Below are 19,278 nucleotides of genomic sequence, written 5' to 3'. Positions count from 1 at the left end.
TTATATTTCTTTATTTTTTTTATTATTCAAGCAGAGCTGCTGCAGGAGCACTCCAACCTCCAATAACCCAGAGTGTGTGTGTGTGTGTGTGTGTGTGTGTGTGTGTGTGTGTGTGTGTGTGTGTGTGTGTGTGTGTGTGTGTGTGTGTGTGTGTGTGTGTGTGTGTGTGTGTGTGTGTGTGTGTGTGTGTGTGTGTGTGTGTGTGTGTGTGTGTGTGTGTGTGTGTTGTACTGTAGCAGTGAGTATCTGGGAACCTCTCCTGAATATAAACGACTGAGAATCCAATACCGATCCGTCTCCCTCGCTCTCTGCAGCAGTGACCGCTCCTCCGATACAGCTCTTCATTTGCTGCATTAACTGTCTTCTCCTCCTCCTCCTCCTCCTCCTCCTCCTCTTCCTCCTGGAAGTTCTGTGTCGAGGTTGTTGGCGGTGCAGAGTCGTCACGAAACTCGCCCGTAGCGTATATTTTCCAAAGCAACCGTGTGAAACCCATCAGTAGTGTTAATGGGTGCAAATTCCGTGGGTGCTGGGATACTTGATCCCTCCATCCATCCATCCATCCATCCGTCCCTCCATCCATCCATCCATCCAGCCGTCCCTCCATCCGTTCATCCATCAGTCCGTCAGTGTTCGTATCTTTTCGAAATGGCCTGCAGAGACGGCTTTTATATCCTCCATCCATCATCCTTGCTGAGAGATGTAACCTGAAGAAACAGCCCACGCCTCCTTCGCCGCCTCCGCAGCACTCTCAGCGAGGGAGAGCGTGCACGCTCCGCTGTGTGTGTGTGTGTGTGTGCACGTGCGCCGGATGTAATAGAGGTTAAGCAAAAAAGCCGCCGCGACTGTGAGCCCGGAGAAAAGGCAGAAGAACGCACAACGGAGTTTTTCCCCCCGCCGCGAGCGCGCCGACCTCGTGCTCGCGGCCTTCCTCTTCCTGATGGATGCGCCGCGCCTCCGGCGGAGGTAAACACCGCCTTCAAAGCACTAAATCTCCGCCTGACGTCACAGGAAACTTTCAATGTCCTTCCAACACTTGGGAGGCCACGCTTCTCAAGCGCGAGAGTTGTTCTGCACATGCTCAGTCGATGGTCGGTAACAAGGTTCTCCCAGTCATGTCCACAGTCGCTGTGGTAACAATCCAACATGGCCGTCTGTTTTTAGCGTGTCGTTCTGACTCGTGGCCTGGCGCACTCGCGACACGGCGAACGCGGTCACCGTGTGAATGGACGAACTGGGGAGGAAAAAAGAAAATGAGTGAAACGGTAAAGTTTGTAGTTTTGGTCCAACTGTCACTTTCTCCAACCGACTCGCAATTCTAGTCCAGCATGAGAGAACAACAAACACGTTCTGAGTGGAACCACTCAAGGTACCCCCAACCCCACCCCCACCCCCACCCCCACCCCCCACCCCATAAGGAGCTGAAGGAGTGTTCGCCGACACTTGATCCATGGTTGGTGCTGCTGGTTACCAAGGAAACACCGTCAGAGTAGGGAGGAGGAGGAGTCATGATGAAGCAGCTGCCCGGGGTTTAAACACACAGACAGCCACTCGCGCACTCCTGCCAGCTCCAGATGCATTGTGGGTACCAGGGGGGCAATTTAGTTCAAGTGGCTCTTTCTCGTACACACGCACACGCACACACACACACGCACACACACACACACACACACACACACACACACACACACACACACACACACACACACACACACACACACACACACACACACACACACACACACACACACACACACACACACACACACACGCGCTCGCCATGATTCACCGGGCTGAGTTACAACCCAATTTGCTGGAGAAGAGTTTCACTGATGACCTGGCAACCCGGTACTTTCTTTATTTACTATCTGGCAACCCGACATTTACCGCAAGGAGGGAGGGGGGGGGGGTGGCGGGCGTCAGGACGAACGCTCGCGTCGCCCGAGATAATTATCGCCAACGAGTCCGTTTACCCATCATGCCTCACTTTGGATTGGAGCGAAACAAACAGGAGTCTCATTACGACAAGCGGTGTGTTGTCATTAGATTCAATGGGTGCATTAACACAGCGCTGAGTGTGTGTGTGTGTGTGTGTGTGTGTGTGTGTGTGTGTGTGTGTGTGTGTGTGTGTGTGTGTGTGTGTGTGTGTGTGTGTGTGTGTGTGTGTGTGTGTGTGTGTGTGTGTGTGTGTGTGTGTGTGTGTGTGTGTGTGTGTGTGTGTGTGTGTGTGTGTGTGTGTGTGTGTGTGTGCGTGCGCCAGATGGTGATGCATCAAGCATGCAGTCATTAGGAGGAAATTAGAATAATGAACAAACTGTCTGTTTGTCTCCTTCACTTTTGTTTTTTTGTGTTTTGTTTTTTTTCCCAGCGCCATAAACACAAGAAACGTACCGGCGGCGTCAACACCTGCCGCTCTTTAACGTTCTCATGACGCGCCGAGTGTCGTCTTCCCACCAACCAACGAGCACCGTTGTACAATTTTGAGGTGAAAATCATGTGGTGACCTCATAGTCACCCTGTGGTGACCTCGCGGGTAAGGTTTGACCCTCTGATTGTCTGGCAGGATCACTCGAGTGACCCTCAGAGGCTGAGCCACGTCTCCACCTGAGCTGTGTTGACCTCCAGTTTCCCCTCCGCGGCTTTATTTAACCTCCCTCAATCCTCCGTCGTTCCTCCACCCTGAACCGGATCACTTCAGCAGTTTTACAACACCAACACCCCCCCCCCCCCCCCCCCCCCCCCCCCCACCCCCCCCACCCCACCTCCCGTGTCGGGTTTCCTTCAGGAACCGTCACATTTAAGATAAATGGCGGCGCTCAGTTTGTTACTCAGACTGTTAGACTGGACGACTGGAAGGTAACGACACGTCACACACCTGTGTGTGTGTGTGTGTGTGTGTGTGTGTGTGTGTGTGTGTGTGTGTGTGTGTGTGTGTGTGTGTGTCCTCACAGTGTTGTTGCTTCTCGAACATAAAAAGTTGTCCATCCCAACTTTTCATTCCGCTAAATGAGAAAAGCGCCGCGTTAACATTCGCTTGGTGACTCTCGTGTGTAAGAACATTTTTTTAATCCCTTTGAACCGGGAAAACAACAAAAGAAGGAAATATAATTGAAAGTGACGGCAGAGTTTAGATTTCCATTTTCAATCCGTCGTCGTCTTCGTTTTTTAATCCGGCGCTGACGGAGAAGGAAGACTTGTTGTTTTTTTTTCCCTGGGATTTAGATCAACACGAGTTTATTCTGCAAGTTTGACAACAAACACACGCGCATGCAAGAAACACTAATGCACACTCAAATATGTTCGAGTACACACATTCGTGTGTGTGTGTACACGCACACACACACACGAATGTTTCTTTCCACCAATACAAACAGAGGAATGACGAACGCTGCTCCTCACCTTCCATATGTCTTTAATTAATCCAGAGTCTTTAGGCGGATTAGAGTGTGTTTGAGAGAATCACGTGTTTGAAGGATTGTTTCGTGGTGAGCAGACCTGGTTTCCGAGCTGTGTGGGTTTGAAGTGGGACTCTGAGGCGCCGGCCACAGACACACTCATTCATCTCTGACTCCAGCTCATCTGCATACATTTAAATATGGCGAGTAAACAGAGAAGTGTGAGTTTGTTCGAGCGGCTCAGCTCTCCTGCATCGCTTCCTGTTACATGTAGTGTAGAGGAGACACGCTCAATTACTTCGTGTGTGTGTGTGTGTGCGTGCGTGCGTGCGTGCGTGCGTGTGTGTGTGTGTGTGTTATGCTAATAATCCCATAGAGGGTACAGGCAATCAAAAACCTCTCACTTTTAATCAGCGTCATATCGAGCAACACACACACACACACACACACACACACACACACACACACACACACACACACACACACACACACACACACACACACACACACAGCCGTTTGTAAACCTGTTTGACAAATACAGTGCGAAGACTCATAAACATATGTGTGATCCTATACACAAACACTCATTTACATCCAGATCCACGGACACACACACACTCGCACGCACGCACGCACGCACGCACGCACGCACGCACGCACGCACGCACGCACGCACGCACGCACGCACGCACGCACGCACACACACACACACACACACACACACACACACACACTGATGAATTCAAACAATAACCGGCTGTCAAGAGACTGAATAGCAATGAGCTACACGTGCGCACACACACACACACACACACACACACACACACACACACACACACACACACACACACACACACACACACACACACACACACACACACACACACACACACACACACATACACACACACGCGGCCGTGCAGACAAACGAGGAGTTAAGCGACAGCCCGGACAGATAGACCTATCAGAGAGAGAAGAGAGGCAATCTGTTTCACATTTGTACTGCGAGCTGTCGCACACTTTGCAGCACTTTGTGTCTCGTCTCCGGGTCGCCGTGACGATGACGTGCTGAGAAGAAGAAGAAGAACACGAAGAATGGGAGAAAAGAGGAGAAACAACAGAAATCTGAGTTAAAGAAAAGATGAGCAAGACGGATAAAAGAAGAGAGTCTCTGGCTTCAGGAGGCTGGTGTCTCTCTCTTCAGGCTCGATCGATTGCTGCCATTCAGTCGCTCGCCCGCTCGCTCACTCGCTCGCTCGCACGCCAGCCGCCATGGTCCTGTTAGAAACGCTGAGCGACACCGAGTACGTGCCATCGATCAGCGGCGAGGGTCCGTGAGGACAACCTGCCAGCCTGTCTGTGCCGCTCACACACGGAGAAGTTAGATCTCGCTCTGATATACGGCGACCGCCGCATCTTTATCGCCGGCCGACAGCGGGCGGGTCGATTAGTGGCGGCGGGTTGATGACAAATGGGGGCCCAAGTCCGTCCTGCAGACCCGTCGGCTCCCGAGGACCCCGAGAAATGATTCCTGAGCGATGTTGTAATTCTGTATATTTATCTCTTTACTTTAAAGACTTTACTTTAAAGCAACGGCGTTATTTTTGCGCACTCACTAGCGTCACTTCAGCTCGCATTTTCATCGTCCAATCAGCACGCAGCGAACGTCACGGCCGTGGCCCAAAGCCACCTTAAAACCCTTCCAGCGTGACAGGGGCCGTAACATTTCATTTACCAAACAGCCTACAAAGAAAAACCTACTGCAAAGTGTTGGGGGCGGGGCTTAGAACCCTAACCAAGCATTTCTATTGGCTGAAGAATGAGGACACGCCCTGGTGTGCAGGTTGACTCATCAGACATTTGACAATTTTCAAAGAAGAGTTCAAAAATGACAGCTGCAGTGTCTCTAAGCGCGGTTGTCGACAGACACCCGGAACGCAATAGGATTTTGACGGTTTCACTCTTTTTTTCCTTGTTGTATAAATGGAACCTGAGGGGATCCAGATTTGATCCCTGAGCAACGCCGCACATACACACAATCAACCGCGGGCTCACCGGCGCTGCCATAAAAGACGCTTTGCTCGTGAATAAACTATTAAACCCCCGACACAGCGCTGCCCTCCGGCAACAAACACATTTCCGAGCTCTGATTCGGTCCCTTTACATTTTTTTTTTTCTTTTTTGCCTTTATGTCTTTTTAACACGTCACGGGTACGTTTCATGTTCCTGTCCGGGTAAATTAGGGGGGGTTGAATTCATTGGCGGTACCTTTCGACATTGTTAAATAAAAATATGAAAAGAGGCACAAACGTATAAAGAAGCTCATTCTGGTGATTGTTTGAATATCTTTCTGGTGAATTGCGTTCTTTAAGCCGTTGCATGACGACGTGCTCAGTTCATGCACAGCAAAACAATTAGAAATTTATATTTTTATGGTCAACCACGACTCGAGGAAGCGGCGCTATCAAAATTAATAAGGATCCGGAGTCGGTACATGAGGGACCCCGAATCCCATTTTATTGAAGTAGATTACAGACGCAGGCCAGTTTAATGGCCATTTTCTGAATTGATCTTATTGATAATGGAATAGCAATAACAGTAAGACTACATTATTTAACTTCTCAGAGAAGAATGAACCTTAGTCATGCCTAATTTATCCACGGTGGAATGTTGGACGGAAACTATCAGGAAAAGGTAACAATGAAAGTGAAGAGGACCCAAAGTCCATCCCTGAGGAACTCCGCACCAGTTTTGGTTATACGACATGTATTTCCTCTTTCTTACTTTCGTTCCTACTGTCAGCTATAATAAGTTAAGTTACTTAGGTAATGAGTTTCCATGATTTGTTTTATGTTTTGTAAACTTGTCTGGATAAGTCGTGACCCTGAGAGTTAAGAAAACCAGCTGATGGCTTTTACAATCTTGCTACGCATACTTAGTTTTTTTCACTTGATAATAAAAAAAAAAAAACCATTTGATGTACATTTTTTGTGTGAATGTGTGATTGTTGAGTTAAACTCACGACTTGTTTGGCGACAACACGCTGTGTTAAACTCTGCTATCCTGTGATGGTGTCTGGAGGGAGTCGCACCCCTTTCCTTTGCTCCTTCCCCAGACGTCTGCACCACTTTTGTTATTTTCTTTTATTTCGACGAGCCGACGGACACAGACTCTGGCTCCCAGATGATGAGGAGGATGATGATGATGATGATGACGGTAATGATGATGATGATGAAGGTGGACTGTGGGGACTGCTCTTGCTTTGGATTTGAGACTTCAGTTTCCTCCCTTAGCTGCCACTCAGCTCTGCATTCATGCCTGACGGAGATTTTTCTGGTGTTTGCTTGTCAAATAGCTCTTGAAAAGAAATTTCTTAATTTCCCGAAAGGCTTAATCTTATTTGGAGGATTTAATTTATCTCTTGATTTGAGCAAAATGAAGAGTTATCAGGCCTCGTTTCCTTGTAGGGTTGTAAAGAGTTTCTGGGCTCACACTGTAACGATGCTACATGCTACATGCTAAAGAGTTTTGGGGCTCACACAGTAGCGATGCTACATGCTAAAGAGTTTTGGGGCTCACACAGTAGCGATGCTACATGCTAAATAGTTTTGGGGCTCACACAGTAGCGATGCTACATGCTAAAGAGTTTCTGGGCTCACACAGTAGTGATGCTACATGTTACATGCTAAAGAGTTTTGGGGCTCACACAGTAGCGATGCTACATGCTAAAGAGTTTTGGGGCTCACACAGTAGCGATGCTACATGCTAAATAGTTTTGGGGCTCACACAGTAACAATGCTACATGCTAAAGAGTTTCTGGGCTCACACAGTAACGATGCTACATGCTACATGCTAAAGAGTTTTGGGGCTCACACAGTAGCGATGCTACATGCTAAAGAGTTTTGGGGCTCACACAGTAGCGATGCTACATGCTAAATAGTTTTGGGGCTCACACAGTAACAATGCTACATGCTAAAGAGTTTCTGGGCTCACACAGTAACGATGCTACATGCTACATGCTAAAGAGTTTCTGGGCTCACACAGTAGTGATGCTACATGCTAAAGAGTTTCTGGGCTCACACAGTAACGATGCTACATGCTACATGCTGAAGAGTTTCAGGGCTCACACAGTTCGAGGGTCTACATATGTTGATCTTACTGTAACTTGGTAAAATAAATGGTAAAATCTCTTTAAATAAGTAAAAAAGTGCGTAAACTTTGGCAGAACATATGAAAAGCGGAGTTCCGCGGCTGCAGCGTGTCCATGTAGCGTCGCTCCGCCCCCCCACCCCCCCACGCTGCAGCATTCAGACCCCATTCAGATCAATGAGCAGGATTCAGCTGAGTGCAGCAAACAGAGGCTCTGTGTTCACACTGACCACAGGAAGCTCTGTCCACCTGCATCTGCATCAGTGCCGCTGCCGCCGCCATCAAACTGTACCGCTGTGACTCATGAATCATGGAGGGATGGACGCTCACTTTCAAGGAATTCTGAAATATTGATGTTTGGATGTGTGTGCTGTCTGTTCTCCTCCGCACACGCTCACTTCACTTTTTTTTTTTTTTTTGCTCCTCTGCCACTGTTAGATTGGTGTCAAGTACAGAGAGCACACACACACACACACACACACACACACACACACACACACACACACACACACACACACACGCTTGAATATACACATATCCAGTATACAGGCCAACATGAGCATGTACACACAAACATACACACCCACACACACACACAATTATTCAAACACACACACACACACACACACACACACACACACACACACACACACACACACACACACACACACACACACACACACACACACACACACACACACACACACACACGTCAAATACACACACTCTTTGTGCTACACATTCATTCCATTCTCTGCCCGCTGTGTCTGTGTGTGTTCTCTGCACTTGACACCAATCTTCCCCGAGGCTGCAGGAGTGTGACGCCCACTGATCTCTCTCTCTCTCTCTCTCTCTCTCTCTCTCTCTCTCTCTCTCTCTCGCTCTCTCTCTCTCTCTCTCTCTCTCTCGCTCTCTCTCTGCTCTGTCTTCCACCTTGATCTAGTTGGCTGAAACAGGACTCTAATTGGCCGTGCAATGTCTGTGTGTGTGTGTGTGTGTGTGTGTGTGTGTGTGTGTGTGTGTGTGTGTGTGTGTGTGTGTGTGTGTGTGTGTGTGTGTGTGTGTGTGTGTGTGTGTGTGTGTGTGTGTGTGTGTGTGTGTGTGTGTGTGTGTGTGTGTCCTGCTAACCTCGTCTCACCAAATGTTTGACGCTTTGTTGCTTTTAAAACCTCCTCAGGTAAAAAAAATAAATATATATTAAATAAGGGTTTGTTGTGACAGAAACGCTGCGGGAACAGAATGCAACAGTAAATTCTTCTTTTTGTATTGACTGGTTTTTTCACGGCGCCAATTACATTCAACGCGGCAACAAAGCGGTGATGAAAACCTACAATCTCCTGGAAACAAACCAAGGTGACTTCTGGTGCTCTGGTTTACGTTTAGCTTTAGCATTAGCTGAAGCGGTTGTCGTTTTAGCATGAGCATTAGCGGAAGCTGCGAATTCTTTAACATTGACCAAAGCTGCTGTCCTTTAGCATTAGCAGAATATGTGTGTGTGTGTGTGTGTGTGTGTGTGTGTGTGTGTGTGTGTGTGTGTGTGTGTGTGTGTGTGTGTGTGTGTGTGTGTGTGTGTGTGTGTGTGTGTGTGTGTGTGTGTGTGTGCGCACAGTAAAGTTAATGGTTCATGTGATGACCCATCAGCGGTCCATGGGATGATCATCAAACATCTGGCGGTGTGAACGCTGACGTCTGCCGGGTGTCACCTTGGTAACGGTGGGAAACATGTGACCTGCTTCAGTTATGGACCTTCAGCTCGCAGAGAACCGGGCAAACATACGCAATTCCAATGCTAATGTTCTAGTTAAGACCACCTGATCCGAGGCCGAGCCAAGGCCAAGACTTTGAGGGGTAAAGAACCACTCAAGATCAAGACCAGAACATCTCAAAACCAACAAAGACCAGGACTTTAAGTGTTCAAGTCTGAGTCAAGACCAAGACCAGAGTATCCTCAGACCAAGACTTTAAGGTGCTAAGACCGAGTCGAGACCAAGACCAAGACAAGACCAAGACTTTAAAGTGCTAAGACCGAGCCAAGACCAGGGCATCCCAAGACCAAGACTTTAAGGGGGAGAGACCCAACCAAGACCAAGACAAGACCAAGACTTTAAGGGGTAGAGACCCAGTCAAGACCAAGACCTAGACTTTAAGGGGTAGAGACCTGACCAAGACCAAGACAAGACCAAGACTTTAATAGGTAGAGACCCAGTCAAGGCCAAGACCTAGACTTTAAGGGTTAGAGACCTGACCAAGACCAAGACAAGACCAAGACTTTAAGGGGTAGAGACCCAGTCAAGGCCAAGACCAAGACTTTAAAGTGCCGAGACAAATCAAGACCAAGACTGGAACATCCAAAGACTACCCGAGTGTTTGTGTCCTGGAGACCGGTCTCTACTGGACTGCTCATGTCTCTTCACCCACGCGAGAGAGAGAGCGTGTTGCTGTATGGAGAGTATCCAGGGATCAGTTCAGACTAAAGTGTCAGTAAATATTCCGTTTCTCCTGCAGTTCACTGTAAAATAAATCTGCAGTCCCTCAGGACATAAACCGGCTTTTGAATCTGCGGATCTATAAATACAGAACAGTCATTTCCTTTAACGCTGATCATAGATCAATGAAAAAAAAAAATTCTTGTCGTGGTTTCACAGACTCTGCGGTGTCTAATATCGTGATACTGGGAGGAAGTGTGCCGTTTACTTATTCATGCGGGTTGCATTTTAATAGAAGTGTGAGTAGATTTTCTGAATGGATGGACTCCATCGTGTATATGTCAAATAAACGCGCTTCGGTGTGAATCCACTGATGCCGGGGAGTTTAAATTATTCAGCTGACGAGCTGCACAAAGCCGAGGCGTCAAGTCAGCGAACACCGCCGCCGCCGCCACAGCAGCCCTCTGTGGTTCTGTTCTGTTGTGTAGCGTCTGTAGTGGCGGTGACGGGCGGCTCCTGAACGCACCACATCTCACTCTTCTTTTAAACCTCTCTAAACGGTTTTCACTCCTGACTGAGACGCAAGCAAGAGAAAAGACGTGTTTACTAAACCCGCTCATGTCGAGCAGTTCCACGTATCTGGAATTATATAGAGCTTGTTAAACGCTGAATTCAGCATCGTTTTAATTTTTTTTAAAAAAAGCTCCACAGAAGGGGTCGGCAACTTGAGTTGGACTCGGACCAATATTCATAATATATTGATGCCGGTGGCAAAGCGGTAAAATAATGTCCAGTACCAGAGGCAACAAAACTGATTCCAAAACCTTAGATTTCAATTTAGAAACCAGTAGTAGGTTCCAACCATGAACCGAAACTAGTACTTATTTCAACAGAGTCATTCCAGTACCACAGGCAGCAAAGTAGAATCCATTACTGGAGCCACTGTGGTAGAATGCAATACTAAAACTACAAATGTCCAGTACCCAAGGCATTAAACTTGAATCCAAAACCTCAGGAGTCAATCTAGAAACCAGCATTTGATTCACACCCAGAACCAAGGAGACAAATGCAGTACAAATGAGTTGGACTCGGACCAATATTTGTAATATATTGATGCCGGCGGTAAAATAATGTCCAGTACCTGAGGCAACACAAGAGAATCCAACACCTCAAATGTCAATCTAGAAACCAGTACTAGATTTATACTCAGTTCTAGGGAAAGAAATGTTGTATCAGAAGATAGTACTTAAACGCAAGAAAGCAATTCCAGTACCACAGGCAGTGAAGTAAAATCCATTACAAGAGCCACTGTGGTAAAATGCAATACGCAAGCCAGTACCATAGCCATAAAAAAATAGTGCAGTGTTGAAAGCAACAAAGCCATCCAGTACCACGGGCAGCACAGTAATATCTAAAGGAATTAATGGAAAAACCAGTACCAAAGGATATAAAATAGAATCCAATATAGGACGTGAGTAAATTGATTCCATTACAAAAGGAAATGAAATAGAATCCCCAATAATGTAGACAATGTAGAAACCAGTACCAGAGGCATCAAAACGTGTGCAGTATGGAAAGCAACATAGTCATTCCAGTACCACAGGCAGCAAATCTAAACTCTGAGGAATTGATGGAGAAACCAGTACCTGAGGCAATAAAGTAAAGCAAGAAATTGCTGTAACAGCTGAAAGAAGTCAAACGGCTCAATGTGTTCAGTTCAGACAACTTTATTTATTTCACATCCGTTAATTCATTGCAGTTACAGCGACTACGTACATTTATGAGCCAAGTTTCCTTTAGTTTTGAAAGTTCATCATGTTGTAGGTCATTTATTTGGTGGGGAAATTGTCAAAATGTCTGTAAATTGAGGGTGTTTGCCCTCTGGAGGCACTGGCTGGTAATTACAATTAAAAAGTTTTCTGGCTAAAAGTGTCAATAAAGTCCATCTTTGGAGGATCAAACTTGACACCTCCCATTCCTATTGGCTGCTGGCCTCCCATTGGCTCCCAGCGTGGCTCCTGGCCTCCCATTGGCTGCTGGCCTCCCATTGTTTCCCAGCGTGGCTCCTGGCCTCCCATTGGCTGCTGGCCTCCCATTGTTTCCCAGCGTGGCTCCTGGGCCTCCCATTGGCTGCTGGCCTCACCAGGTGTCCATTTAGCCCCGCCCACAGAGTGGACACAGGAAGTGAGAGGAGCTTTTTCACACTGAGAGGCCTCAGCCTTCAGTTTGGACTTTGTGCATCAAACTTTTATTTATCATATCTTTAAATAGAAACAAATCTAATGAGTCACTGCCGCAGGATTGCTGGATTATTTTAGTTTTATTGAGTTTGAGTTTTTTGGTACATTTCTATTGCGTTTTGGTGAATTGATCCCATGTGTCTCACGAGTGACTTTTTTGTCTTGTTTCTTTCTGATATGTCCTGGTTCCTTCTGTAATTACTGGATGTTTCCTCGTGCTCTTCATGTCACAAACCGTAAACTAAACTTTCTATCTGTTGGATTTTATTTATTCTGGATTATAAACCCTCTTTGTTCTGTTTAGGTTGAGTCTTTGAGGTGTAATGAGGTGTTGCTCCTGCAGAGGGCAGATACGGTCATAAATACAAAGTGGAAATAAAGAGGAATCTACCATGTCTTTACTATTTTTGGGCCTTTTTCTTCTTGAAAATCATCAAAAAGATAGTTTACGGTAGATATGAAGGCATGTCAGTCTTGATCTGTGGTTCCCAGCTTCACATTAAAGGCAGATGGTCTTTGTCAGACTTTATTTTTCAGTTTTAATCCACGTTTGAAAGGGTTTGAATCATCAGATGGGATCTGATTAGATTAGGTAGAATCCAGTACCAGAGGAAATGTACTCACTGGGTCCTGAATTACTCAGAATGATTTCAAAGTGACTTTTAATTTAGGTTGAGTTTAGTAACTTTTATCATATTTACCCTTGTGTATATATATGTATATGAGGGTAAATATTCCGTGGCGTACTTATTTTCCACATCTTAATACTTTGCATTTCAAAATATTTCAACTTGTTTTTGAATAAAAAAAAAAAAAAAGAAGTATAAATTATCTTGAATTATCTCAACGTTTGGTGACAATATAGAAGCATGCAGGTAAATAAAAGAAAAACAAAGTGAGAGTATGAATGGAGGTGAAATCGACCCAGAAGCACGAAGAAGAAGAAGAAAGGAAGTGATTGAAAAGTGAAGTTTCGGAGGAGAAGGACTGAAGCTGAGGAGAGGCTGAGACGGTTCCATCTCGGGGGAGGCAAGGGAAGGGTTGAGGTGGAGGAGTGGAGAGGTTGTAATGAGGGAGAGAGGTGGATTGATTGAAAGAGAGACATGCTGGAGGAGGAGGAGAGGAGAGAAGGAGAGGAGCGTCTCTCATCCTGAACTTCCTCCTGTCTGATATGGAAAAGAAAAGAAAGAATCGAGCTGGAGGGTTGAAAAATCTCTCTCTCTCTCTCTCTCTCTCTCTCTCTCTCTCTCGGTCTGCCTCTCTCTCTCTCTCTCCCCTTCTTTTACTTCTCTCTCTCTTTCTGTCTCTCTCTCTCCCTCCATCCCTTCTCTCGCTCTCCCTCTATCTCCATCTATTCTTTCTCTCCCTCCATCCCTTCTCTCTCCATCTCTCTCCCTCTATCCCTTCTCTCTCTCTCTCCCTCTCCCCCTTTCTCTCCCTCCATCCCTTCTCTCTCGCTCTCCCTCAATACCTTATCTCTCACCCTCCCCATCATCTCTCTCTCTCTCTCTCTCTCTCTCTCTCTCTCTCTCTCTCTCTCTCTCTCTCTCTCTCTCTCTCTCTCTCTCTCTCTCTCTCTCTCTCTCTCTCTCTCTCTCAGCAGCTCGTGCTCCTCCTCACATCAGGCTCGCTCTCAGCGCTAAGCGGACGGCACGAGCCTCTCCTCCTCCTCTGTCTTCTTCTTCTCTCTCTCTCCTCTGTGGATAGAGGGATGCTAAACAGGGGCTCCTCTTCCTCCTCTTCCTCTTCCTCACCGTCACCGGGAGCGGAGCTGCGAGGCGCCAGAAGCGGCAGAAGCGTCGCCGGTGGCGGACGCTCTCCCCGGGCTTAAAAAGTTGCGGAGGAGCCGGTGCTTTACCGGAGCGAACCGGAGCCGGTGGATGATCCAGGTTGGAGGTTTTATTGACCGGGGCTGGGATCGGTGCCGTACGGACTGAATTTACCGGATCGCTGGAAGTTACCGGGCGGATTTTAACGACCGCATGACGGATTTCTCTGGGATCTGAAGGTGTTGATGGTGATGGGAGGTTTCTTCCTCTTCTTCTTCTTCTTACCGGGACTGTCCCGGGTGGGATCGTACTGACCGAGGGGACCCTCACCCCGGTCTGAGGCCACCTTCCTCCCGGCACCGACTCGGATCACGGAAACCCGCGGACCCTCCAGCATGAATGTCTTTTTGGTATTTTGCCTGATTCCTCATCCATCTGCCTCATGAGCGTGTCCGTCCCCCTTCACCCGCCTTCCCCCCGGTCCCTGGTGATTTACCCCCTCCATGGTGAAATAACCCCCACACACCGGCTGTAAATTATCCACTTAAGCCCCGGAGCCGGGAGAGTTACTGCCGCTATAAGACATCACCTCCATCACCACTAAGAACCCCCCCCAGTTTTCATCTGAAACCTGTCACCGGAGGAAACCTCCCAGTCTTTTCTCCAAATGAGCAAAATGACAACGATTCCGCAGCGCGAGCCCAATCAGAGCCTCCGGGACTGAGATGTAATCAAAGTACCCCTCCGAAAGACCCGAGGAAGGGATTCTAATTCTCGCACTGCATCACCCTAATAATCCCATAATAGTCTGGACGGGCTTCATTCCTGCTTTATTGCAGCCGCCAGGAGCTTTTAAACTGGGAACAGATGAACTTTACCAGCCTCCCGGGGACGATGAGCAGCAGTTTGAACTCTCTCCTGCCGGTTTAGGCTCCGTCGACTCTTGACGGACGGTTTCCGGCGGACTTTCAGACCCGTTCGTCTCCCCGCCGCTCCGGAGGCTGTGGTGGTTTTTTTTTTTGGGGGGGGGGGGGTGATTTTTACAGTTCATCCAGCTGATTCCAAGCGAAGGTTTATGGATGGTACGCTCACTGTATAGCCACATTCTCAACAGCATACCTCCTCCTCTTCCTCCTCCTCCTCCTTCTCCACCTCTTCTGCTGAAATCAAGCCATGCAGCATTGATTTTTATCTCCCCTCCTCACCGCAAAGACCAAAACGCACACGGCCGTCTCATCCTTCCTGGCTTGTCAGATTTGCTGGCTGAAATGTAAGACGTGCCGCGGTGCTGATTTTCCGCCGGCTGAAGGACGGCGGCAGCAGCGGCGGCGGCAGAAAGGTCAAAGTTCAGGAGTTGGAATCCGATTGGAGCATCCATGACTTTGTTTCTTGAGTTGATCGCCCTCGTCTTCCAGTGACTTTGTGAAAAACAAAAAGTGAGATGGGACTGAACGACAGCAGCCCGGGCGCCATGCGTAACGGCCGCGGCCTCTCGGACCAGTGGGCCGAGTCGGTGGTGGTCCGGCCCCGCACCACCGAGCGCCACATCACGGTGCACAAGCGCCTGGTGCTGGGCTTCGCCCTGTCCATCCTCACCCTCATCGTGGTGACGGCGGTGGCCGTGGTGCTCAGCGTGCGCTTCGAGGAGTGCGGCGGGCGCGAGCGGGACGGGGCGGCGGGCGAGTCGGGCTCCCGCGGCTCGGCCCGGCTCAACGGGAGCAGGGGGGAGCGGACGGGGGAGCGGGGGGACGAGGAGGCGGCGGCGGTGGCCCAGCCCTGGAGGAACTCCAGGCTGCCGGGCTCACTGAGGCCGCGGCACTACGACCTGCGGCTCGCCGTCTACATGGATAACTTCACCTTCTCCGGGGAGGTCAGCATCGAGCTGGAGTGTGTGAACGCCACGCGCTTCATCGTGCTCCACTCCGACCGCCTTGAGGTACGGGACGGGGGGGACGGGGGGGGGTGTTAAAGAGTGCAACGCTCTAATAGCATGAAGTTAAATCTGAACCCACTAACGCTGAACCTTCAGGCTCTGAAGTCTTCTGAGTTTTTACCGAGACGACTAAAACCAACATCCTGCAGGTCTAAAAATCAAACGCACTCCAACAAAGCAGCTTCCTGGAGGAATCATTTGAACGTTTTTGACCCCAGAGTCTAAAGCTGGGGTGAGCAACCTCCACATGTGGCTCTTTAGTTCCTCTGACTGTCCGAAGCCTTCTGGAAATTCTATATAGAACTATCAGATTGGGTCAAAAACTACCAGAATGAATGTTGGTTCGGATCGTAAATAAATGAATAAATCTGATTTGCCAAACAGAAACAAAAATCTGATTGGCTGTAAGAAAGTAAAAAGGTCAGAGTGGCTAAAACTAATGAAATAGACAAAACTGTCAAGAACGGAGCCAAAAAAGGACGAAGAGTTCAAATGGCGAACATGAAACGGTTAAAAGAAAAGCCACCAAACGAGCTGAATCGATTAACTTTGGTCAAAAAAATGTCAAAACGACATAAAATGGCCACAAAACCTAAAACATGAAACGTCACGAATGACATTTAGCAAAACTACATAAACGTTATAAACTGTGTGATCTTTGATTTTATGTGTTTTGTGGCTCGGGAAGAATTCTATTGTGGTGGGAAATGATGAAAGCGGGTCTTTTGGTGGGAAAGGTTGATGATCGCTGGTCTGAAGTTTTGTTAACCTCGTCAGCTTCACATCGTCTCGACACTCCCGAACACCAAAGAGTCACATTGAGCACCCCAGAGGTCTTTAGCGGTCCACAATGTGTAGTTTCAATCTGAAACGGACCCACTGGAGGATTATCTCGAACCATCACGCTCACATTAGTTTACCCAACGGTATCAACCTGAAGCCAAACGCAATATTCAAAAGTCATATGACCCCAAATAATCCCACCTGAACCCCCCCCCCCCCCCCCCCCTAATCCCGTCACCGATGCAAACCGGTCCCAACAGAGCGACAGAGTCTCCTCCTGTTCCCTCGACTAAAGTCAAACCGAAGCCGGTCTATATGAAGACAGAGGTCGTCGGTGCTTCAACGACTGAAGCTTGACGAAAACAAGAATTCGGATCAGATCCAGCACGAGCAAATTAGCCTCAATGGAAGAAATGAGCTCTTAATCTGAAGGAACGTACCAAACCGCTCAAGCCGACGCTTGTGATTCAGAAAGAATCTGAATATGATGAGAGAGAGGTATGAAATTCTGCTTCACAGTCGAAATTCTCTTTATTTTTTATTTTCTTGGGGTAGAAGTCAGCGAGGTAAGACGGCTCCGGTTCTTCGCGCTCCACGCTGGACCGCCTCCAGGTCCAGTGGAGAGAATCGCCGCGATAATTTATTCACATGAAGTTTAAAGCTCAATGCACCAAGAGAACTGGACCGGAGAGCGTGGAGAGCGTGGAGGCTTGGAGACGAGCTTCACACTCGACATCGAAACATCCTGGGGGTGTGAAAACGTTGCAACACAAAGGCCTAAAGTTTGATCCAGGAGTTTAAAGTCTCTTCAACGTTTATTGTTTTCACCGACTCTGAATTCTTCTGGAGCCACAAAACGTGTTAATCATAAAAGAGCTTCTGGATTTTAAAAGTATTGATGCAGTTTTGGCAAAAAGTACCTTCCTGATGTGTACAACTTCAAAGTAATTTTGCTGTTTTAACTTTCGTCGCCATTTTTTATTTATTTTTTTTCAGTTTGAACCTTTTTCAGTTATTTTAACTGATTCAGCAGGTTTGGTTGTTTAAGTGACTTTTTGTTTGCTTATTAGTCATTTTAGCAGTTTGTAGCCATTTTTTTCTTTTTTTCTTTCTTTTAACCTTTAAGTCATTTTAGCCATTTGAACTGTAATGACCCGTTTTTTTTCTTTTTGCTTGTTTTTGTTTTTTATTTTGTCATTTTAACCGTTTGGCCCATTCCTAAATGTTTTAAACATTTTGCAAATATTTCTTAAATTTTTTTAAGCCAGTCCTGCTCCCAGTGATTTTTTTTTTCAGTTTAAAAAAAAAAAAAAAAAAATGTTTTTTTTGGACGTTTTAGCCTTTTTAACCATATCAGCCAGGAGCCTTCCTTTTAAAAACAAGCCAAGTATGCATTTAAAATGAAAAGAAAACATAACAATCTAATCTTTCTGAATATTCTGTGTAAAACTATCTGCCGCCAGCAAACTTCACGTCGTGGCCTAACGTTTATCAAATTCATGTCGTCCGGTTTTCTCGCTGTGAACTAAGGTTGTTCAAATCTGTCGGGGACTTGGTCGGAAAGATTCACCTTTTCCATCGTGCTGACCGCCTCCAGGTACGATCGACCGAATGGGCGCCAATAATTTAGCATCGAGTTGGAATTTAATACTGCCCGGTTCGTGGTACCGCATGCCGACGGCCTCGAGGTACGATCCAGAAAACCAGCGCAAAAAAAAAATAAAAAATTCGGTCCACACGTCGCTATGAACACGACCCGATGTAGTACGTATGCCAGGCCTTAAGGTGGTGCTGTGACTCACCAAATACACCAAGAATGCAGGCGAAGACACAGAGAATACGCCTTATGAAACCGACGAGCAGCAGTAGCTTCTGCAGCTCGACCAGGAGCGTGTCGTACGCCGTTGTTGCTGCGGAGAACATTGCGGCGGGGCACTGGTGTTTCAAAGTTTTAACTCTGGAACCCTTTTTAAAAAACAAAAAAACAAAACATTTTCGGACTCTTAAACCGTGGTGCTTGAGTTCATGAGGTTTTATCTTTGGATTTGTGCTCTGTAAACTTAAGTACTGAAACAAAGTAAGTGTATTTCATCGGTTCCAGTCTTTGCGTGTAGTTACGTCGCTTGTTTCGGTTTGCTGATTTTGCTAGTTTGTGCTTTTATCTGGAGGTTAATTCAGCTTCAAAGTAAAACTGCATCTTAATTTGTGATCAGTATGTGGCTTCGATGTAAAACTATCTTACAAGATGAGTCAGATTCTGATCTCTGTGTGAGTGTGTGTGTCTGAAAAACTGACAAATTAATTCATATTGTCGCAAATTCAACGATCTGATAGCAAAATATATGGTAGGAAAATGACTCTTTTGCTGGTTTTGAATCCAATTTAGCTGTTTTGTTTTTGGCGTTTTCTCTAATTCGCCAGAACTCTACAGAAATCTGGACGTTCCCGGATCTCAGACTATTTCCAGTTTGAAGCGGTCAGATATTTCTGGGAGTAGAAATGCAGGTCGGGGCTCTTCGTGTCTCACCAGTAGCAGACCTTGAGGTGTAGTGCTCCAGGTAAGACCTGGTGATCCTTTAAGACCCG

General features: G+C 47.2%; 1 protein-coding gene across 1 annotated transcript in view; it reads left to right on the top strand.

Annotated features, from left to right (window-relative positions):
• Positions 1-15,417: 15,417 nt before the first annotated feature.
• The window catches only part of trhde.1 (thyrotropin releasing hormone degrading enzyme, tandem duplicate 1), a gene marked incomplete at its 5' end in the record, with an annotated part of 148,576 nt that continues 144,715 nt past the window's right edge, over positions 15,418-19,278 (top strand). Inside the window, one exon of the mRNA XM_080492323.1 lies at positions 15,418-15,912. Coding sequence (XP_080348449.1) covers positions 15,418-15,912 — 495 coding nt within the window. The remainder of the gene's footprint in view (positions 15,913-19,278) is intronic.

The sequence above is a fragment of the Lipophrys pholis genome (assembly GCF_963383615.2).
Source record: "Lipophrys pholis genome assembly, chromosome: 22".
Classification (NCBI taxonomy): Eukaryota; Metazoa; Chordata; class Actinopteri; order Blenniiformes; family Blenniidae; genus Lipophrys; species Lipophrys pholis.
This window is presented reverse-complemented; position numbering and strand designations above follow the sequence as displayed.